The 24,847-nt window shown below is 42.1% G+C and overlaps 1 protein-coding gene across 2 annotated transcripts in view; it reads left to right on the top strand.

The window, feature by feature from the left end:
- Window positions 1-24,571, top strand: part of LOC115169937 (solute carrier family 25 member 36-A) — a 33,936-nt gene extending 9,365 nt beyond the window's left edge. For both annotated transcript variants that reach the window (XM_029726084.1, XM_029726085.1), the window contains 5 exons: window positions 4,548-4,625; window positions 12,688-12,788; window positions 18,614-18,680; window positions 19,198-19,490; window positions 19,682-24,571. In XM_029726084.1, the coding sequence (XP_029581944.1) occupies window positions 4,548-4,625; window positions 12,688-12,788; window positions 18,614-18,680; window positions 19,198-19,490; window positions 19,682-19,875 (733 nt within the window). In that variant the 3' untranslated portion in view covers window positions 19,876-24,571. The remainder of the gene's footprint in view (window positions 1-4,547; window positions 4,626-12,687; window positions 12,789-18,613; window positions 18,681-19,197; window positions 19,491-19,681) is intronic.
- The last annotated feature ends 276 nt before the right edge of the window (window positions 24,572-24,847 follow it).

Genomic DNA, 24,847 nt, shown 5'->3' with positions numbered 1-24,847 from the left:
TGGTCATTTGGCTGACAAATAACCGTAATCCAAAATTCCTTGACTCACAGCCCTACATACAGTTTGAGGGGTAATACCAAATACATTGGGCCATAGACCTTGTAGTTGTATGGGCATATAACTTTCTTCAGAAGGTCTCTTCAACAAATCTTGACCATCCCACCAAACATACTATTTTTAGACATAATTAGGTGTCTCAAATGCCCCCTTTTCAGTTAATATATTAACCTTGAATTCAAGTAGCTATGTACAGTTGAAGTTGGAAGTTTACATACATTTAAACTCAGTTTTACACAGTTACTGACATTTAATCCTAGTAAAAATTCCCTGTCTTAGGTCAGTTAGGATCACCACTTTATTTTAAGTATGTGAAATGTCAGAATAATAGTAGAGAGAATTATTTCAGATTTAATTTCTCATCTCATTCCCAGGGTTCAGAAGTTTACATACATACATACACTCAATTAGTATTTGGTGGCATTGCCTTTGAATTGTTTAACTTGGGTCAAATGTTTCGGGTAGCCTTCCACAAGCTTCCCACAATAAGTTGGGTGAATTTTGGGCCATTCCTCCTGACAGAGCTAGTGTAACTGAGTCAGGTTTGTAGGCCTCCTTGCTCGCACACGCTTTTTCAATTCTGCCTGAGGGCAGGGCTTTGTGATGGCCACTCCAATCAATACCTTGACTTTGTTGTCCTTAAGCCATTTTGTCACAACTTTGGACGTAAGCTTGGGGTCATTGTCCATTTGGAAGACCCATTTGCGACCAAGCTTTAACTTCCTGACTGATGTCTTGAGATGTTGCTTCTTCAATATATCCACATAATTTTTGTTCCTCATGATGCCATCTATTTTGTGAAGTGCACCAGTCCCTCCTACAGCAAAGCACCCCCACAACATGATGCTGCCACCCCCGTGCTTCACGGTTGGGATGGTGTTCTTCGACTTGTAAGTCTCCCCCTTTTTTTCCTCAACATAATGATGGTCATTATGGCCAAACAGTTCTATTTTTGTTTCATCAGACCTGAGAACATTTCTCCAAAAGGTATGATCTTTGTCCCCATGTGCAGTTGCAAACCGTAGTCTGGCTTTTTTTCTGGTGGTTTTGGAGCAGTGGCTTCTTCCTTGCTGAGCGGCCTTTCAGGTTATGTCGATATAGGACTCGTTTTACTGTGGATATAGATACTTTGTACCTGTCTTCACAAGGTCCTTTGCTGTTGTTCTAGGATTGATTTGCATTTTTCGCACTAAAGTACGTTCTGCGTGGTCCCATGGTGTTTATACTTGCGTACTGTTATTTGTACAGATGAACGTGGTACCTTCAGGCATTTGGAAATTTCTCCCAAGGATTAACCAGACTTGTAGAGGTCTACAATTTTTTTGCTGAGGTCTTGGCTGGTTTCTGTTGATTTTCCCATGATGTCAAGCAAAGAGGCACTGAGTTTGAAGGTAGGCCTTGAAATACATCCACAGGTACACCTCCAATTGACTCAAATGATGTCAATTACCCTATCAGAAGCTTCTAAAGCCATGACATCATTTTCTAGAATTTTCCAAGCTGTTTAACCTCTCTAGGGTAGGTGGCACCAAATCGTCCCACCTACGTAACAGCCAGTAGAATCCTGTGGCGCGATATTCAAATACCTTTAGAAATGCTATTACTTCAATTTCTCATACATATGACTATTTTACAGCATTTTAAAGACAAGACTCTCGTTAATCTAACCACACTGTCCGATTTCAAAAAGGCTTTACAACGAAAGCAAAACATTATTTCTGGCTGGGTACTCTGCTGACATAATCTAATCAGACACCTATTTTTCAAGCTAGCATATAATGTCACAAAAACCCAGAAGACAGCTAAATGCAGCACTAACCTTTGATCTTCATCAGATGACACACCTAGGACATTATGTTATACAATACATGCATGTTTTGTTCAATCAAGTTCATATTTATATCAAAAAACATTTTTTTACATTAGCATGTGACGTTCAGAACTAGCATACCCCCCGCAAACTTCCGGCGAATTTACTAACAATTTACTAAATTACTCACGATAAACGTTCACAAAAAGAATAACAATTATTTTAAGAATTATAGATACAGAACTCCTCTATGCACTCGATATGTCCGATTTTAAAATAGCTTTTCGGTGAAAGCACATTTTGCAATATTCTAAGTAGATAGCCCGGCATCACAGGGCTAGCTATTTAGACACCCAGCAAGTTTAGCATTCACCAAACTCCGATTTACTATTAGAAAAGTTTGATTACCTTTGGTGTTCTTCGTCAGAATGCACTGCCAGGACTTCTACTTCAATAACAAATGTTGGTTTGGTCCCAAATAATCCATAGTTATGTTCCAACAGCGGCGTTTTGTTCGTGCGTTCAAGACACTATCCGAATGGTAAATAAGGGTCACGCGCACGGCGCATTTCGTGACAAAAGATTTCTAAATATTTCATTACCGTACTTCGAAGCATGTCAACCGCTGTTTAAAATCAATTTTTATGACATTTTTTTCATGAAAAAACGATAATATTCCGACCGGGAATCTGCAATTAGGTAAACGGACGAAAGAAAATAATGGGGTCGACTCTGGCGCACGCCTAAGCCCTTTGTCCTCTGATCGGCCACTTGGCAAAGGCGATAATGTGTTTTAGCCAGAGGCTGCCTCGATATCGTTCAGCTTTTTCCCGGGCTCTGAGAGCCTATGGGAGCCGTAGGAAGTGTCACGTTACAGCTAAGATCCTCAGTCTTCAATAAACAGAGGCAAGAACAACAACACCTTGTCAGACAGGCCACTTCCTGCATGAAATCTTCTCAGGTTTTTGCCTGCCATATGAGTTCTGTTATACTCACAGACACCATTTAAACAGTTTTAGGAACTTTAGGGTGTTTTCTATCCAAAGCCAATATATGCATATTCTAGTTACTGGGCAGGAGTAGTAACCAGATTAAATCGGGTACGTTTTTTTATCTGGCCGTGTAAATACTGCCCCCTAGCCCTAACAGGTTAAAAGCACAGTCAACTTAGTGTAAGTAAACTTCTGACTCACTGGAATTGTGATACAGTGAAATAATCTGTCTGTAAACAATTGTTGGAAAAATGACTTGTCATGCACAAAGTACATGTCCTAACCGACTTGCCAAAACTATAGTTTGATAACAGGAAATTTGTGGAGTCATTTGAAAAATGAGTTTTAATGACTCCAACCTAAGTGTATATAAACTTCCGACTTCAACTGTATCATCGAATGCCTCATCACCATAAAAGCCAGTTCATTGATTAGATACAAAGATTTCCCTTCCAGTGAAATATCGATGAAGACCCTTTTTTATTTTTATTTTTTTTTTTTTTTTTTACTTACTTTTTTTTTAAAGATAGCTAAAGTCAGGTTTTGGCTGAAGGCTTCGTTCTGTTGGATCACCGCTCTGCTGCAGTGTTCTTGGGCCTGCTTTCCCCCCCTTTTCGCCATCAGTCAACCACCATGCTTCTGCCCTGGAAGCACTAACTGAAACCCAACACCACCACTAAGCAGCACAGGGAGAAGAAAACAACTTGCACAAGTGGGTCACCACCGACTGCAGCGTAGGCCAAATCACATTTAGAACAAAGTAGCTCAGTATGAGCAGTCCTGACTGCGTAGTACACTGAATTCGCAGTCGAGTCTAGAGGCCTTAATCCTTGAATTGAAGCTTAGCTTTCAGTCACTGCTTTGTAAATCTCCATGAATTAGGTTAATGGTGGAATAACCTTGGGTGACACTAAACAGCATGAATCCCATCAGCCATTACCATGTTATGTAGAGCAGCTCATTGCATTGCTGAACTTTTTTATAATTCACATTTACATTTTAGTCGTTTAGCAGACGCTCTTATCCAGAGTGACTTACAGCAGCAATAAAGGTTAAGTGCCTTGCTCAAAGACACAACGACAGACTTTCACCTAGTCTACTCAGGGATTTGAACCAGGGACTGTTCGGTTTCTGGCCCAATGTTCTTAATCGCTAGGCTACCAGCCGCCCTAATAACGTCTTGTCTCCATTCGAGGCCTGCTGTCTTACCTGGGGATAACTGGTTGGGAGGCCACCTAACCCTAGCTGACTGAGCCAGATCGTTGTATGTGAATAGACACTGGCTGGAAAGCGGTTTTAACCAAACAGCATTCAGGATTAGAACAACACAGTGTGTAAAAGAAAAAATGTCACATGACTCGTCACATACACAAATGCTGAAATGCATCATCTAATGTAATGCATCATCAGCTAGCTATATTGATCTGTTTTGACACTTTTGGTTCCTTTCATCCGTCTTGCAAGAACACACAGTGTCAGGAAATGTACCATAAATGCATCTGTTTATTACTGTATTAGTCGCCAATGGACAATTTTAGACAACGGCCGATGTACTATGGTCTTGGCAGACTGATTATCCACATTGGCATTAGCCCACTATCTTGAAAGCCATCTTTTCTTATGTTTCAGCATATCAATAATCAACACTTTGCACTATGCTAGCTATTCATACACCTCTCCCTCTACAGGTTGATACTGGAGAAGGAGGGACCACGCTCGTTGTTCAGAGGCCTGGGGCCCAACCTGGTGGGTGTGGCTCCTTCCAGGTATGACCTCACTTCCTGTGTAATAATTCATCCTGTTGTGGCTTCTGCTAGCATGTTCTTGTCTTTCTGTGTAGACTACTTTATGGAGTTTTTTTTCTGGCTTCAGATGTAAAGGGGTGTGGCTAGGAAACCTAGATTTATTTTGTATTTGGTTTTCCATTATTTGACCTTGGTGATGGCAATTCCTTTTTGTAACCACATTGGACGACGAAACAATTACCACAATTTTACATAATCTTCTTCCAGGTAACCCCCCCAAAATGAATTTCTGCAGTTTAATTGCCAGTAAAATTCCACTCCCTCCCTGTCCTCATCTTCCATCCATCTCCACAGGGGCATTATTCACTCTCCTAGTGGTAGAACCCAGACTGAAATGACTGTTCTGAGTGTTAGCCCTATTACGCAACAGCAGCCTCCTGGTCCAGTCTGTTAATCACAGTCACTGTGGGCAGAGTAGCGGCTCTCCACTGGGTCATGGATAGAAGGGATACAGCTTTTGTGAAATTAACGACAGATTTAACTTTGCGTTGCAGGTTAGGAGAATTAGGTTAAGGTTAGGAAAAGGGTTAGGGTTAGCTAAAATGCAAAAAAATGCTCTTTGTCAATGTTTATTTTCTTTTAGTATCTGAATTTCTCTTTCCTTCTCTGTATGAAGATCATCTCTCTCGTCCTGCTAGTCTGGCCCTCTGTGGGGCGTTAAATGCCCTTGACGGTCTTTGTGTGTGTGTGTGTGACAGGGTTTTCTGTTAGGAAAATGTGAAGCCGAACAACGTGCCTGGAAAGATTTAAATTGACCAGCCATTTGAGAAATGTACCGGACCCGTCTGCGTTGGGGGCATCCACCCACGGTGCTCAGAATGACAGACATCACATTTACATTGTGGTAATGCATCTGAACAGAACATGCAACTACTGTAGTGAAGCAGACAATAAGGTGGGAGGAAATCGAGGAGGGCGAGGTGGGAGGAAAGCGAGGAAAGCGAGGTGGGAGGAAAGCGAGGTGGGCGAGGTAGGGAGGGCGAGGTGGGAGGAAAGCGAGGAAAGCGAGGTGGGAGGAAAGCGAGGTGGGCGAGGTAGGGAGGGCGAGGTAGGGAGGGAGAGGTGGGAGGAAAGCGAGGAGAGGTGGGAGGAAAGCGAGGAGAGGTGGGAGGAAAGCGAGGAGGCAGAGGTGGGAGGAAAGCGAGGTTGGGAGGAAAGAGGTTGGGAGGAAAGCGAGGTAGGGAGGGAGAGGTGGGAGGAAAGCGAGGAGAGGTGGGAGGAAAGCGAGGTGGGGAGGGAGAGGTGGGAGGAAGGCGTGGAGCACGGGGAGCGGGAGGGAGGAAGGCGTGGAGGACGGGGAGAGGGAGGTGGGAGGAGGACGGTGAGGTAGGGGTGGGGAGAGGGAGGGAAATGAGGAGGGCGGGGAGAGGGAGGGAGGGAGGAAGGTGGGGAGAGGTGTGAGGAAAGCGAGGAGGATGGTGGGAGCGAGGTGGGAGGAAGGCGAGGAGGACGGTGGGTGGGAGGAAGGCGAGGAGGACGGTGGGTGGGAGGAAGGCGAGGAGGACGGTGGGTGGGAGGAAGGCGAGGAGGACGGTGAGAGCGGGGAGAGGGGTCGGAGAGACCGGGAAGGAGCGAGGTAGATGGGTAGAATGGCAGGGAGGGAGAGAGGTTAAGGAGAGACTGACCTGAGCATACACTGCCATAAAAATGACTGCAGTGGAAAGAGAGAATAATGAATCATCCTTCATTACTCCTACAGGGTTCTGTTCCTCAATACTCTCCTCAATGTTGCACTGGAACAGAGCAAAAACACCAATGCCATTTCCTCAATAACCCCTGCCAGCGACTAGACGCTCACCAGGCTTTACCTACATTAACACAGCAAGGAACCTTATCCAACCAGACAGTGAAGTGACTGTAACACTGCTGCTGTGTGCCATGGCTGTGGAAAGGTACTGGCTGATTGGTCTCCCCCTTGGCCTTTGCAGCCTGCTGCCCAGCAGAGCATATTGTCTGCCATTAGAGCATGGTTGGCTGGGCAGTCAGCTGTTCATCTACAGCACACTCCACATCACAAGCTTTAGATGAGTCCGCGTCACCACCACTAAGATCGGCTGTCACCCAGTCTCTCACGTGCACAGTGTACACAATCGCACTCTCTCACAAACATACACTAAGGGCAGGGTGAGCGAGCCAAGCGCTGGCGGGTCGTTGGGTTTTAATCCCCACAGCGGAAATGTTTTCTTGCGTTAATCCTCTGGGATTTGAATTTAGTAGAGGAAGCGTAGGAGTTGCATGGGAGATGAATCTCCAGCTAAAGCAGGGCATGTGATTGGGGTGCCTGGTTGGGGTGCCTGGTTGGAGATGAATAGTACACACAATTATGCGCGTGCATTGACCGATACAGGCACTAGGCAGGAACGTGCCTAATGAGCCATCTATATTTTTATACGTATATAGAAAGTCTATACCCCCTTGTGCTTTTTTCAAATATTGTTGCTTTATAAAATAGGATTGAAAAAATATTGAATTGTAATTTCTTGTCATTGGTCTACACAATACTTCATAATGTCAAAGGTAAAAGAAAATTCTACAGGTTTTTACAAATTAATAGAAATGCAATTACTAAATTAGTCGTTGCGTAAGTATTCATTTCCTTTGTTTAGGCAAACCTAAATTAGTAAAATCTGGATTAACAAAAATCTTATTATATGGACTCACTCTGTGTGAAATAATAGGGGTTGAAATTATTTTTGAATGACTAACCTTTTCTCTGTCCCTCATACATACACTACCGTTCAAAAGTTTGGGGTCACTTAGAAATGTCCTTCTTTTTGAAAGAAAAACACATTTTTTGTCCATTTAAAATAACTTTAAATTGATCAGAAATACAGTATAGACATTGTTAATGTTGTATATAACTATTGTAGCTGCAAACGGCAGATTTTCAATGAAATATCTACATAGGCGTACAGAGGCCCATTATCAGCAACCATCACTCCTGTGTTCCAATGGCACGTTGTGTTAGCTAATCCAAGTTTATCATTTTAAAAGGCTAATTGAGCATTAGAAAACCCTTTTGCAATTATGTTAGCACAGCTGAAAACTGTTGTTCTGATTTAAAGATGCAATAAAACTGTCCTTTAGACTAGTGGAGTATCTGGAGCATCAGCATTTGTGGGTTAGATTACAGGTTCAAAATGGCCAGAAATGAAGAACTTTCTTCTGAAACTCGTCAGTCTATTGTTCTGAGAAGTGAAGGCTATGAATTTTGAAAAGAATAATGAGCAAATATTGCACAATCCAGGTATGCAAAGCTGTTATGAAACCGACCCAAGAAGACTCGGCTTTAATCGCTGCTGAAGGTGTTTTTAATATGTATTGAGTCGGGTGAATACTTATGTAATCAAGGTATAATGGTAGTTTATTTTTCATTCATCTTTAAAAAAGTTGTTATTTTTGTGTAGATCGTTGACAAAAATAACAATTCAGTCCATTTTTGTCCTACTTTGTAACACAAAATGTGAAGAAATCCAAGGGGGTGTGGACTTTCTATAGCTGCTGTAGATGTGTATTTGTATGTAGGTTGGTAACACATAAACTACCCAAATGAATGCAACAGGACTTCCAGGCCTTATCGAATTCTATTGGTCACATAAACAAATTTAGCAGATGTTATTGTGGGTGTAGCAAAATGCTTGTGTTCCTAGCTCCAACAGTGCAGTAGTATCTAACAATTCACAACAATATACACAAGTCTAAAAAAATGGAATAAAAAAGTTAAGAATTAGATCGAGCAATGTCGGAGTGGCATTGACTAAAATCAAATGTTATTTGTCACATACACATGGTTAGCAGATGTTAATGTAGCGAAATGCTTGTGCTTCTAGTTCCGACAGTGCAGTAATAAACTTAGCGCTAAAAAAGAAACGTCCTCTCACTGTCAACTGCGTTTTATTTTCGGCAAACGTGTAAATATTTGTATGAACAGAACAAGATTCAACAACTGAGACATAAACTGAACAAGTTCCACAGACATGTGACTAACAGAAATGGAATAATGTGTCCCTGAAGAAAGGGGGGTTCAAAATCAAAAGTAAGTCAGTATCTGGTGTTGCCACCAGCTGCATTAAGAACTGCAGTGCATCTCCTCCTCATGGACTGTACCAGATTTGCCAGTTCTTGCTGTGAGATGTTACCCCACTCTTCTACCAAGCCACCTGCAAGTTCCCAGACATTTCTGGGGGGAATGGCACTAGCCCTCACCCTCCGATCCAACAGGTCCCAGATGTGCTCAATGGGATTGAGATCCGGGCTCTTCGCTGGCCATGCCAGAACACTGACATTTCTGTCTTGCAGGAAATCACGCACAGACCGAGCAGTATGGCTGGTGGCATTGTCATGCTGGAGGGTCAAGTCAGGATGAGCCTGCAGGAAGGGTACCACTTGAGGGAGGAGGATGTCTTCCCTGTAATGCACAGCGTTGAGATTGCCTGCAATGACAACAAGCTCAGTCCGATGGTGCTGTGACACACCGCCCCAGACCATGACGGACCCTCCACCTCCAAATAGATCCCGCTCCAGAGTACAGGCCTCGGTGTAATGCTCATTCCTTCGATGATAAACGCGAATCCGACCATCACCCCTGGTGAGACAAAACTGTGACTCGTCAGTGAAGAGCACTTTGCCAGTCCTGTTTGGTCCAGCGATGGTGGGTTTGTGCCCATAGGCAAAGCTGTTGCCGGTGATGTCTGGTGAGGACCTGCCTTACAACAGGCCTACAAGCCCTCCGTCCAGCCTCTATCTATTACGGACAGTCTGAGTACTGATGGAGGGTTTGTGCATTCCTTGTGTAACTCGGGCAGTTGCTGTTGCCATCCTGTACCTGTCCCTCAGGTGTGATGTTCAGATGTATCGATCCTGTGCAGGTGTTGTTACACGTGGTCTGCCACTGCGAGGACGATCAGCTGTCCGTCCTGTCTGCCTGTAGTGCTGTCTTAGGCGTTTCACAGTACGGACATTGCAATTTATTGCCCTGGCCACATCTGCAGTCCTCATGCCTCCTTGCAGCATGCCTCAGGCACATTCACGCAGATGAGCAGGGACCCTGGGCATCTTTCTTTTGGTGTATTTCAGTCAGTAGAAAGGCCTCTTTAGTGTCCTAAGTTTTCATAAATGTGACCTTAATTGCCTACCGTCTGTAAGCTATTAGTGTCTTAACCTCTCTGGGCTAGGTGGGATGTTTGCGTCCCACCCTAGTCGACAGCCAGTGGAATCCCGTGGCGCGATATTCAAATACCTTAGAAATGCTATTACTTCAATTTCTCAAACATATGACTATTTTACACCATTTTAAAGACTCTCGTTAATCTAACCACACTGTCCGATTTCAAAAAGGCTTTACAACGAAAGCAAAACATTAGATTATGTCAGCAGAGTACCCAGCCAGAAATAATCAGACACCCATTTTTGAAGCTAGCATATGTCACAAAAATCAAAACCACAGCTAAATGCAGCACTAACCTTTGATCTTCATCAGATGACACTCCTAGGACATTGTTATACAATACATGCATGTTTTGTTCAATCAAGTTCATATTTATATCAAAAACCAGCTTTTTACATTAGCATGTGACTAGCATTCCCACCGAACACTTCCGGTGAATTTACTAAATTACTCACGATAAACGTTCACAAAAAACATAATTATTTTAAGAATTATGGATACAGAACTCCTTTATGCAATCGCGGTGTCCGATTTTAAAATAGCTTTTCGGTGAAAGCACATTTTGCAATATTCTGAGTAGATAGCCCGGCCATCACAGGCTAGCTATTTTGACACCCACCAAGTTTGGTACTCACCAAACTCAGATTTACTATAAGAAAAATTGGATTACCTTTGCTGTTCTTCGTCAGAATGCACTCCCAGGTCTTCTACTTCAACAACAAATGTTGGTTTGGTTCCAAATAATCCATAGTTATATCCAAATAGCGGCGTTTTGTTCGTGCGTTCAGGACACTATCCGAAGGGTGACGCGCGTTTCGTGACAAAACATTTCAAAATATTCCATTACCGTACTTCGAAGCATGTCAAACGCTGTTTAAAATCAATTTTTATGCGATTTTTCTCGTAAAATAGCGATAATATTCTGACCGGGAGAAGTTGTTTTCGTTCAAAGACTCAAAGAAGAAAATGGACTCTTCACGTGCGCACCCGTCTCATTGTTCTCAGATCGACCACTTACCAAATGCGCTACTGTTTTTCAGCCAGTAACTGCAGTCATCATTCAACGTTCTGGTGCATTCTGAGAGCCTATGGGAGCCTTAAAGTGTTACGTTACAGCAGAGATCCTTTGTTTTGGATAGAGATGACAAAGAAGGCCAAGAAATGGTCAGAGAGGGCGCTTCCTGTTTGGAATCTTCTCAGGTTTTGGCCTGCCATATGAGTTCTGTTATACTCAGACACCATTCAAACAGTTTTAGAAACTTTAGGGTGTTTTCTATCCAAATCAAACAATTATATGCATATTCTAGTTACTGGGCAGGAGTAGTAACCAGATTAAATCGGGTACGTTTTTTTATCCGGCCGTGCAAATACTGCCCCCTATCCCCAACAGGTTAACGACCGTTCCACAGGTGCATGTTCATTTATTGTTTATGGTTCATTGAACAAGCATGGGAAACAGTGTTTAAACCCTTTACAATGAACATCTGGGAAGTTATTTGGATATTTACGAATTATCTTTGAAAGATAGGGTCCTGCAAAAGGGCGATGTCTTTTTTTTGCTGAGTTTATCTAACAAGTAATCTAACAATCCCCAACAACGACCTAACATGCTGACCTGACCGGACACGTCGTGTGCGTGAGCGTCGCAAAATAAATGTAGAAATCCATGTTATTCAATTATTGCCGCCACATTCCTCGCGTGCGCCAACGAGCGTCTGCGATGCCAAGGGCTAAAATAGAACTCCTTTCTATTTCTGACGCAGATCGCGCTGCAAGTCCTGCCTCTCCCATCTCATTGGTTTATAGAAGCAGGTACCCACATGCCATCTCCTCATTGGTTATACCCCCGTGGGTGATTGAAAGACAAACTGTTTTTCCGGTCGTCGTGGTAATACTATGAAAGTTTAGATGCCGATCACCATATAAGTTCAAAGAAGAAAAAGCCTGGAAGGAGGAGAGATGACTAGAAACGATTCGGTTGGCCGTTTTATGTGTGGATTAATTGTCGGAGTAGAGGACCTTGTGCATTTCAGGTAAAATAACAACTCAATGTTTATATCCCAGGACAAATTAGCTAGCAAGTTAACTAGCTAAATTGCCATACATGTTTAATGCTTTTCGACCTGTCCCCAAATTAATGTCATTGGTTCAGAGTTTGTTTTGATATTTTAACCTGCGTGTCGTGATCGCGTTTGGTGCAGGGGGACAAAATACATTTATGCACGATAGTGCACGCGCACAGCCGGTTTGGGTTCCGTTTTACAAACAAATCTAAAGGGGTGAATGAGAATATGTATATGGATGAGCGATGGCCGAGTGGCATAGGCAAGGTGCAATAGATGGTATAAAATACAGTGTATACATGTGATATGAGTAATGTAAGATCTGTAAACATAAAAAATACAGTAGAATAGAATACAGTATATACATATGAGATGAGTAAAGCAGTATGTAAACATTTATTAAAATGACTAGTGTTCCATTAAAGTGGCCAGTGATTCCATGCCTATGTATATAGGGCAGCAGCCTCTAAGGTGCAGGGTTGCGTAACTGGGTGGTAGCCGGCTAGTGATGGCTATTTAACAGTCTGATGGCCTTGAGATAGAAGCTGTTTTTCAGTCTGTGTCCGAGCTTTGATGCACCTGTACTGACCTCACCTTCTGGATGATAGCGGGGTTAACAGGCAGTGGCTCGGGTGGTTGTTGTCCTTGATGATCTTTTTGGCCTTCCTGTGACATCGGGTGCTGTAGGTGTCCTGGAGGGCAGGTAGTTTGCCCCCGGTGATGCGTGATGCGATATCGATTGATTGATTGATTCGCTCTATTAGCTCACATCCATTCCCTCCTGTATCAACAGAGCCATCTACTTTGCATCCTACTCCACTGCCAAAGAGAAGCTGAGCGGCGTGTTTGAGCCCGACTCGACACAGGTCCATATGGTGTCTGCAGGCCTAGCAGGTAACAGTTGTTCCACAAACTCCTCCTCTGCTGTCTATAGCCTGCTTGTCAGTGCAGTTTCTACTGCTTGTTGCTACATTCAAAGTTTACTTGTTTAGACAATTCATTTCCAGCTAATTATTTTATTTTGACAGATTACATAGAAAAGGGGCTATGTTAAGTATTTATTTAAAGATATTTCGTTTTTTTAAAGTAACTGGCCATATTTTTTTATTTGATTAAATGTTTGTTTTGTACATTTGTATCTTGCGTTATGGGGTGGATGGGTTTTCCTGTTAATTTGAAGATAATTCAATATTTTATTAACATTGCTCTAGCCTCTATCCAGCTAGGTGTTAGACATGGCCACTATATGGGTTACCTTGTGGACGTTTTCCAGTGTTTTGAATATCAACCACAGATGGTTTGCCCGAAAGCACAATTGAAGACTTTCAGGATCAGTCTCTAGTATAAACCCCACTTTATATCTATAGTGAAAGTGAAGGGGTTATTCTGCCCTTCAATATTATAGTTCTTAAGTTCTATGCGAAAAAAAATATCTATGTTCTCTCAGTCAAAGCAAGTAAGAAAATGCATAAAGTGTGAAAAAGACAAAGCACAGTGTTAACACTGTCAGTTGCATTTTCTACTAATTCCACTCATATAGTGAACTGCTCTTGAGATTTTACACGGCAAATAGACCCACTGACCCACATTACTGCCTCTGTCCTACAATTCTATACACCCAACACTTTACTACATACAACTACAAAACTTACCACTAGCTAGCTGTCTGTTCCAGCAATAAAACAAATAACATCCTCAAAGTTTGGGTTGTGCTTTCCATCCCACCCCCACTTTCCCCAGTTTTTTCTCGTGAGGCTCTCGACTCTCTCGAAGGATCCTAAATTGTGTTAACGTACCCGTTTGTTGCTAAACAGTGAGTTTGGCCCTTCAAGCGCTGTCTATGCTGTGTGTGTACAGTAGTAAAGGCCCCAGGGTGCTAACATGTCAGGGCCCTCACTGCGGGAGGCCCCCCCGCCTCGCGGCGACACCCCGGCCGGACGCCTCAGGTAGCACTCCATTTCCTTTCACTGGTATGACCATGATGATGATGCTATTGATGCTAATAATATTGATGCTGGTTATAGGTCACTAGCTGGTTTGCAGCTCTTTCATCTCCTATAACTTCTACATGATTGCACAGTCTTGATACACTGTACCCCTTCCCCCTTTTTTACCAGCCTGTTTACCCCCCTCCCACCCCCACTGAAGGTACATGAACAACACGCACTTCAGATGTTTCTTAGTCTGCATATGAAGTGAAATGCTAACCTTGTCACTATTAGGTTTGAGGGTCCTTATTTGGTTCATCATCATTTACTGTTGAACCTCTAACACCGCAGATGTAGGTTCGTCTGACCAAAGAGGCCAACATAAGCTATACTTTCCACTGTGCTGTACATATCACTCATGTAACATACGTATGCATGTCTATATATAGGCTATAGGTGACAACCTAGTTCCAGACACTAGAAAATTCCTATCGGATTATGGCACACCAAAATGATTTGACACACCTGAATCCTTTCCCTCAGTTACACATACAGATATAGAATAATTACCCAAAGATGCTTTTTAGTCAGCAAATGTTTTATTTGATATAGTGCCAGTTCTCCAAGTACAAATTATAGACACATGCTTACTGACTTTTTCAATTAGATGTAGAATGAATAGACCATTTTAATATAGACCACATACACTGAGTGTACAAAACATTAAGAACACCTGCTCTTTCCATGACCGACTGACCAGGTGACATCTATGATCCCTTATTGATGTCACTTGTTAAATCCACTTCAATCAGTGTAGATGAAGGGCAGGAGACAGGTTAAATAATGATTTTTAAGCCTTCAGACAATAGACATTGATTGTGTATGTGTGCCATTCAGAGGGTGAATGGGCAAGACAAAAGATTGAAGTGCCTTTGAACGGGGCATGGTAGTAGGTGACAGGCTGCAACACTGCTGGGTGTTTCACGCTCAACAGTTTCCCATGTGTATCAAGAATGGTCATCACCCAAAGGACATCCAGACAACTTGACACAACTGTGGAATGCTTTCGACATCTTGTAGAGTCCATGCCCTGACCAATTGAGGCTGTTCTGAGGGCAAAATGGGGGAGTGCAACTCAATATTAGGAAGGTGTTCCTAGTGTTTGGTATACTTGGTGTTGATTCATAATCATACCCACTACTGGCCTATAATCATGCCCATTTTGCAGTCATTCAACTCCCTGAACCCTCTCTATAGGAGTTGAGGAGTGGAGCTATGAACTGTTCTCCAGCTGCTCATCTAAACCATTTTTCCTAGTAAATGTAACACATGAGTATGAGTTGCCACACATACTCATGCCTTCTCTTGAGTTCAACACAACCACAGTTTGCTCAGGGCCTAGTGTCTATTTCTGTCCATAGACCTCCTGTATAGACTTGCTAGTTCATGTGGTTAATTTACACTGATCAGGTCCCCCATAGTATGTCAAGAGCCTTGAACTAGGTTGTGGACTCTGACACCCTCGAGCATAATATGTGACCCTCTTTGTGCACCGATATCACATCTATCATATATTTGAATAGAGGGCCCCATTCAGCCTGAAGCACACTGCATTATAGCAGATGACTGTAGTGCTGTAATAACACTGGAACTAGGTCACACCATTGAACTAGTTTAGATATGAAACGGGCCAAGCATGAAATGGCTGACCCTCCAGTAATATGTTTAATTTGGGGGAAAGGTTCTATGTGTTTGAGACATCTGGCCTCCACACAGTCCTTTGTCCAACATTAAAAATTGCATTAATGCTTAACTTTTAGAAGTTGTTCAGACGATCAGAAACCGATGGGTGGTCCTGTTGAATTGGCGTATCACAACACTGTTTATCAGAGATAAACGAATCCTCCACTCAGCGATATTCCGTTTCACATATTCCACTTTGGTCCTGTTGAATAATTCAAGAAGGCCAGACTCCATTTAGTTTCCTCATGGCAGCCAATGAGGCCTTCAGCTGAGGCTCTCACCATGAGGTCGCTCATACAATGACTTCCTCTTAAGATGTAGGTCTACTGTATAGGTCGACTGTAGGTCTACTGTAGGTCGACTGTAGGGCTGAGCTCACCTCATCTGGGAGCTAGCTACTGTTGTTCAAATTACATTTACTCAATTCATTGACTCATTTATAGGGTAGAATTTAATCAGGCACTCTTAACAAAGCTCGTCATTTTATAGACTAAGTCCTTTTGACAAGGTTAGCATTTCAACCCTCTGGTATTATTGGACTTTTTGATTGTGACTATTTCATTGTTGACTTTGTCCCCATCGTTACTGTTTAGAATCAATATAAGTGACTGTGGTAACGCCAATGATTGGCACCTGTAGAATTGTTGAAATATATGTTATTATTGTGTACCACACATGTTTATTTGTTTTGTCCTGCACATAATGATTATACCAGTGGGGTGATGTTCCATTTACGACAGATTTGCATTTTTCTTTCAATGTTTCTTCCCTTACCAAGAACGACATACAGTACCTGACAAAACGTAGGGGAGCGAAACGACACGAGACGTCCTCTTGCATTTTAAAACAGGTGTGGGTAAGGTCAAGAGTTTGAGGAAGAGATGGGGTGTGACCCCTTTTCTCCTCTCCCACCTTAGTTGGTTTAAAAAAGGGTGGGTAAAAATGTGGGAGTGGGGAGGATTATCTTATGTATGTGTGTATATATATGTAAAAAGGGGGATTTGGGGAGGCTTAGGGGCATCTTACCTGGTTATATCAGATTGGGGGTGATACTTGTCGTCCTATTTTACCTGTTAAAAATACAGGGATTGGGTAGGATCGGTAGGTTTCCTCTTCATCTATGTAAATAAAGGAGTTTGTGGGTGGGTTGGTTGGTTGACTGCTGCCTGTGTGTGACTGTGGTCATTTTAGGGCTTTACTGTAGCTTTCACCCCTGCGTGAGGGGGGAGAGCCCCCGCCACCTCAGCCCCCCCATATCTGCAGGCTTCTAGCTGCAGCTGTGAGGCGGAGTAGCTTTGCCCCTACTCTGTGAGTACACGCCATAGACGCTATCTCCTTCTTCTTCTTCTTCTTCAACAGACTTGTCATCCTCTTCATGCAGTTTCCTTAGGACTGTGTCCCTTGATACAGTAGAAGCTCTAGTCGTGGGTACTGTACTGTACTGTAGACGTCCCCTGGTTTCTTGTTTAGAGAAGATGCTATGTACTGATGTAAATGTATGTTGATTTTCAAATGGTCATGTTTTAAATTATGTCCCTGTTTGGAGGTTTAGTATCTTGACCACGTCGGTACAGAGCACAAGTGATGTGCAAGATTTACTGTCTGTCTTTTAAAAATGCAACATTATGCTCACACTAGAATGACATTTAACATTAACATTTAAGTCATTTAGCAGACGCTCTTATCCACATTTGTCATGTACCTTGTAATGTGTATGACATAACACTCCTTTGTGAACTAACGTACTGACTTGATGCATTGTCAGGGGACTCATTGGTCTCTAAAAAATTAAATAATAATTCAAACCCAAATTTAGTATAAGCAACTTATTAATAACACTTAAAATAGTAAGTGTTTTGGTATTTATAAATATACACCTAGTTTCCCTGGGAAATAACATCAGCCTACATGTCCACTTTGCGATTATTATTTATTTATTGGGTTTTTTTTCCGGCTTTGGTCCTGTTGAATAATTCAAGAAGGCCAGACTCCATTTAGTTTCCTCATGGCAGCCAATGAGGCCTTCAGCTGAGGCTCTCACCATGAGGTCGCTCATACAATGACTTCCTCTTAAGATGTAGGTCTACTGTATAGGTCGACTGTAGGTCTACTGTAGGTCGACTGTAGGGCTGAGCTCACCTCATCTGGGAGCTAGCTACTGTTGTTCAAATTACATTTACTCAATTCATTGACTCATTTATAGGGTAGAATTTAATCAGGCACTCTTAATCAGAGTGAAGTATAATAATGATGTTCATTGAGGGGGCTGAACAATTGCATAGCACTGTGCTATATCATATCATTCTGTAGTGCCTTCTGTGTACATGAGATTCAGGCCCACCTTGTTTATTAACACTAAGGAATAGTATTTATAGTAATTACAGGCTATATCTTGGTTATATTTGTTGCAACTTGTAAATATCATTATGAAGAATGTGGACTGTATCTTTAAGCTGAGTTTTTGCCTGTACTGTAATAATAACCTTGAGGAATCTAATCAGTCCATATAATACCTTTCCTGTGAGGGACAGTCTGCCCTTAACAAAGGTAATCAAGTTTAAATGTTTTAGAATCTCTGGTACCGGAGCACCAGCGATTTAAAAGGAAATATTTTACGAGATTGCCAATACGTAAATAAACCGCTCATAAAAGGCCCATAAACACAGCTTAAAGATGTCAACAAAGCTTTCACACACTGCTGCCAGTTGAGAAGGAAATGTTTAGAGTGCACCGGGGTTGTATTTCACAAAACGCAGGATCCATAGATTGGCCAGCACTCAGTTCTAACTCTTACTTTTCTAGTTCATAAAGCCAGCTGAAGTTGAATGTCGTTGGGTTACTACTGCAAGTATTGAATCTGTAATATCCTTCCCTATATTCAAGTTGATCTTCCTTTATCATCCAGGAAATACAGAGTTGTTAGATGGCTGGCTCACTCATTGGTGGTGCTTTGTGAAATACACCCCCCATTGTATATATCTCTGTCCTTGGATAGTCCTTCACACACAGTCACTCCCCCTGTCTGAACCTCTGAACTCTTCTTCCCAGGGTTCACTGCTATCACGGCGACCAATCCCATCTGGTTGATCAAGACTCGGTTGCAGCTGGATGCCAGGTAAGCACTGAGGAGGGAGGCTGTATCTAGGCCACATGCTGTAAAAGTCATTGATTCCCCAAAGTCAGAATGCAGCCAATTTTTAAATTCCCTAAGCTTTTATTTTAATCCACAGCTGTTTCATATTTTGTTGGTTCTCTAAATACTGTATGTTATGCATTGTCATGCTTATTGTAGCCTAGTGGTTAGGGTGTTGGACTAGTAACCGAAAGGTTGCTGGATCGAATCCCCGAGCTGATAAGGTAAAAATCTGTCGTTCTGCCCCTGAACAAGGCAGTTAACCCACTGTTCCTAGGCCGTCATTGTAAATAAGAATTTGTTCTTAACTGACTTGCCTGGTTAAATAGAGGTAAAAAATAAAATATTGTTTTGATTCATTGTGCTAAGGGAAAAGGTGTTATTATGAGTAGAGCATATTACGTTATTGGATGTTGCGAATCCCTTAACATGTTACTTGCCAAATGTATCCCGTTAGCTATAATGACCCCCCCCCCCCCGAAACGTGTTTTTACCACAGGAACTGCGGTGAGAGGCGCATGAATGCGTTTGAGTGCGTGCGGCGGGTCTACCAGACGGAGGGCTGGCGGGGCTTCTATCGGGGTATGTCTGCCTCGTATGCCGGCATCTCCGAGACGGTCATCCATTTTGTCATCTATGAGAGCATCAAGCGCAAGCTGATGGAGTCCAGGGCCCAGGCCAGCATGGATCAGGACGAGGATGAGTCGGTGAGGGATGCCTCAGACTTTGTGGGCATGATGCTGGCCGCCGCCACCTCCAAGACCTGTGCCACCTCTATCGCCTACCCCCACGGTATGCATGATGTATCACCCTTATGGTTGTTGGTTGATATGATATTGGAATCGCCAATGATATATATTTTTAAACTGAATCAGGGTTAATAAGTCTCTTCTCCCCCTTTTCTCTCCTCTCCCCCCTCCCCTTTTCTCTCCCCTCTCTCCTGTCCTCCCCCTTTTCTCTCCTCTTCTCTCTTCCCTTTGTAGAGGTGATCCGCACCCGGCTACGAGAGGAGGGCAGCAGGTACCGCTCCTTCTTCCAGACATTACTGACAGTACCTAAGGAGGAGGGCTACCGCGCCCTGTACCGTGGTCTCACCACCCATCTGGTCCGCCAGATCCCCAACACCGCCATCATGATGTCCACCTATGAGATGGTGGTCTACCTGCTACAACGCTAGCCCCTCCCCTTCCTGTCTGGAGAGAAAGTAGGAAGTGACTGACTTGGTTGGGCATTTCTAAGATGGAGACCAAAGGAAAACTGATATGGACCAGAACTGAGAAGAAAGAACAGGAGCCCCCTTCTCCCCAACCAACAACCCCACCCCCTAAGCCTACAGGCTGACCCTCAAGGTGGCTCTATGGTCTGGGGACAGAGAAAGGATGGGGTGGGAGGAGGAAAGAGGGACAGGGAGAAACAGTTGGATCAGTCTTTTATAGAGCCTGTCAAACAGGAGATGTCTCTGAAGGAAAGACGGATATCATGTTGTGGCCTTTAAAGAGTTTTATGTTTGTTGCTGTGTCTTTGTAGAATGAAACCAATCTGCTTTAGCCTGTATCGGAAATGACAATCTGAAAGGGAATGCTTGAAAACAATCGATCAAAAACTGGTGTCATAATAACACTATGAACATTACATAAAATTCTCCAGTAGATGCATTTGATTAAATTAGTGCTTTTTCACTAGGATTTAGCGTGTAAGCTAATATTTGAAACAAGCTTTGCATGCTATGTTTCAGTAACTTGAACCCAAGTTTGGTGGGTGGGTGTCTTTTTTTTATTTATTTTCAACTGATTTTTTTTTTTTTCCCAGATCAATTTCTCAAGCAAGAATTTTGCTAGGACTGTTTGTGTGGACGGGAAAACTAGCTGCTATTGGAAGAGCGGTTTGGAACTCTTTCTTATTGGTCTATTAACTGATTTCAAAGCTCCATCCCACCAAAACAGGCTGAAATTTCAAGTCTCTTCAAACAGCTCTTACACTAAAAGGGCATTATCATTTTTACAACTTCACAATATTATTCCAACCTCCATAGTGTGTAAATGTGTATAAAACAAAGTAAAATCATGTTTTTGACTGCACTGGGCCTTTAAAACTATGTAACAATAAAGCAAACGCCAACATAGTGTCTTAAGGCGTTGGGCCACTACAAACAACCAAAACCGCTTCAATGCGCTTTGGCATAGATTCAACAAGTGTCTGGAACTCTATTGGTGGGATGCGACACCATTCGTTCATGAGAAATTCCATAATTTGGTGTTTTGTTGCTAGTGGTGGAAAATGTGGTCTCGGGCGTCGCTCCAGAATCTCCAGTAAGTCTTCAATCAGGTTGAGATCTGGTGACTAACCCCTCTATTTTCCTATGAAACCCCTCTTTTAACGTCCCTGAGAAAAACTGGGCATTTTTATACATAACCCTAAACATGATGGGATGGTAATTGCTTAATTAACTCAAGAACCACACCTGTGTGGAAGGACCTGCTTTCAATATACTTTGTATCCCTCATTTACGCAAGTTTATTCTTTCTTTTGGCAGTTACCTGTATATCAAAAGAGAATAGCAAGCAAACCATACATGCACTACAATGAGTTTGGCTTCAAGCATTCCCCTGAAGGTCAGAGTTTCCCATTATAGTCTGAAGCAATGCATATGGTGCACTGCTGCACAAGACTAGTGATCGCCAGTCACAACACATGCCTCACACTTAACCAGTGGTTTATTTGTTTTGAAAGCTGACTATCATTTCAGTGCTTTTGTATAATGGTATTGTTTCTCTGATACTAGTCATTGTGAAGGACCTAGTTGTCTCATGAATGACCCAGACTTCACTGCCCTAGAAGGGTACCAACATTTAGCAGGTTAGAGATCTATCTACCGGTGTGATGCCGCAACTTGATGATCATTTGTTAAGTGTTGAAGCCAGGTTGTGTCAATGTTTTTTTCATCACTACTCCCAACCTGGGTGTTCACAAGACTCGGACTGTGACCATAAGTGTGTGTCGATGTGTATTTGACTCCGTTTGTGTATTTTTGTGTGTATTTACTTTACCTTTATTGAGCTAGGCAAGTCAGTTAAGAACAAATTATTATTTACAATGAAGGCCTAGGAACAGTGAGTTAACTACCTGTTCAGGGGCAGAACGACAGATTTCTACCTTGTCAGCTCAGGGATTTGAACTTGCAACCTTTCGGTTACTAGTCCAACGCCACTAGGCTACCCTGCCGCCCCAAGGTGAGGTGAGAGCCAACATCCCTGATATCTGGTAGAGTTCCCTCCACTAAAAGTGAAGCATGTATACTGAACAAAAATATAAATGCAACATGCAACAATTTCTAAGATTTTACTGAGTTACAGTTCATATGAGGAAATCAATCAATTGAAATAAATGTATGAGGCTCTAATCTATGGATTTCACATGACTGGAAATACAGATATGCATCCGTTGGTCACATACCTTATTAAAAGAAGTGGTCCTCGTAATGGGCCTCAGGATCTTGTCACAGTATTTCTGTGCATTCAAATGTCCATTCATCAAATGCAATTGTGTTCGTTGACATCAGCAAACCGCTCGCCCAGACGACGCCATACACGTGGTCTGCGGTTATGGGGATGGTTGGACATACTGTTAAATTCTCTAAAATTACGGAGGGGGCTTATGGTAATTTAATGCTAATTTCTCTATCTGGCAACATGTGGACATTCCTGCAGTCAACATGCCAATTGCACACTCCTGCAAAATCTGAGACATCTGTGGCATTGTGTTTGATAAAACTGCACATTTTAGAGTGGCCTTTTATTGTCCCCAGCAAAAGGTGCACCTGTGTATTGATCATGCTGTTTAATCAGCTTCTTGATATGCCACACCTGTCAGGTGGATAGATTCTCTTGTCTAAGGATAAATGTTCATTAACAGGGATGTAAACACATTTGTGCACAACATTTTAGAGAAATTAGCTTTTTGTGTATGGAAAATTTCTGGGATCTTTTATTTCAGCTAATGAAACATGGGACCAACACTTTACATGTTACATGTTATATTTTTGCTCAGTGTAGATCACTAAGGTTAGGAGCAAGGCCGAGCTACTGTACATTAGTGGTCCATCCCAGCTCCTACACCCGAGCCCTGCCTTACCAGTGGCTTCCAACTCAACATTTATGACCTTTTGGGTCTTGTGCTTAACATTCTTGTGTGTGTGTGTGTTTGTGTGGGACATTTTAATATTGTATTATAAGAATAGTGTTACTGTATATGCAAAAACTGTATTTTGCGCAACAGTTCCCATTGCAGATATTGTACAGTTGAGTACTTAATCTTGCAAAGGATTTTCATTTGTGTGTTTATATAGTACATGTATATGCATATCAACTATTGTGTATATTTTGCTTAGATCCATGTATTATTATACTGCAGTTCAGTTACAAAGGATTTGTTTGACTGTTTGTGTACTACTGTCAAGATGTTTGAACCTGTCGCAACATGGTGGGTTGACATTGTTTATTTTGTTAAAGTTGTATATTATAATATTGTATTTAACTTTAAATCATGTAAGGCTTGATGCTGAAAGATGGTCTTTTAATTTTATGGCATTCATAAAATAATTGGATTTGGTGTAAATTACCAATTTCTTTTTGACCCTGTTTGCTATCCATAGTATCCTCATATCTAGGATGTAGTAGCAGTCTACACACTTATTAGCTCTTAACATTATAGTCATTTAGTAGACACTTATCCAGAGCGATTTACAGGAGCAATGAGGGTTAAGTGCCTTTGTTCCAAATTCTCAATCTGGCATTTCAATAAATAAATAAATAAAAAAACAGATGGAGCTCAATCTTACTGAATATTTATATTACTGTAGTGTCAATATGACAAGATTGTTTTGGCATTCAAGTTGCCCTGAAGTAGTTTTAAACTGATTCTGGATTCCTGATTGAAATCCTTTTCGGCAGTGCAGAGGCTACATGGGATTATGATGCGTATCATTTAGATGGATGTGAATATCCTTCTGTACATGGAAGCTTTGAAGCACAGTGTCTTTATCGACAATAGTTGCTCATTTTCTCATGCCAATTTCAAGTATTTTCCTTTCCACTGAAATACTGTATTAAAACCGCAATGTGAATGAACATACTGGAGTTCTTTTCCCACAGACTACAGCGTAGCTGTTATCGTTACTGTCAGTGCCCTGATAGTCATACTGACTTGAATAACTAGTGTACAAAGGAATATCATTTCATTGTCACAAACAAACCAACCAACAACTGTTCCATGAACAATCAACTGTGATGTATTTTGTTGTAGAGCAAAGACTTGCATATAAATGACTGCCTTGTTTTGTTTCCAATACAACAGAGTCATGAATTGAAAGCAGAACACTCTATACAGGCCATCAGATCTGCAGTCTCATGAGCGGTCTTTCCCCACAGAGTCTTGGGTGATGGTGTATACAAACACAACTGGGATCTCGGGGGGAAAAATTTAATCATGACGTCGGTGATCTTCAGGTCGGAAAATCGGAACTCTAGAAAGATGCCCAAGTTTCCGAGTTGGATGACTGTTCCAAGCGATTTGTCAAATCTGTTTTTGCCTGAAACATATTTTTTTCAGATGCTTGATGACTCAATATTTAAAGGAAAAATATGATAACTTGAGGTCAAATCTTTCAAAATGTGTAAATAGAAAAATTTTACTTGTGAACTCATTTATTTCAAATGTTTTGTTTTTTGACTTCCATCAGCCAGTATCTGAAATGCCATTCGATTTCACCCCCTATTTTTGTTGTTGGTTAATGTGGTCTTTTCTTTGCCGCCTATGTATCATCATCATCCCTCCTTTTTGTACAAAAGTCAATAAAAACCAAATTGTAACTCAAATTGCTTGCTTGTTAATTGTTTTATATATAAATAAATGGCCTAGAAGCAAAGCAAAGGCCATGTTTGTTCAGGAAATTTTACTATGGACTTTCTTGACTGCTGTCGTGTAGGCTATTTTATGCTGAGCCTGTTTTACACTGTTGGACATTTTACCACAAGGTGTCAGCAAAGGCAAAGCCAACGCGACAGTACTGCATACATCCCACTAAACCATAAACTCCAGTGGCGCTCTGTCGCCATAACTAGATGCAAGGAGGTAAGTTTCCAACCTGGCCA

This window comes from Salmo trutta, chromosome 31 (assembly GCF_901001165.1).
Source record: "Salmo trutta chromosome 31, fSalTru1.1, whole genome shotgun sequence".
Taxonomy (NCBI): Eukaryota; Metazoa; Chordata; class Actinopteri; order Salmoniformes; family Salmonidae; genus Salmo; species Salmo trutta.
The sequence above is the reverse complement of the archived record's forward strand: the minus strand, read 5'-3'. Positions and strand labels throughout refer to the sequence as shown.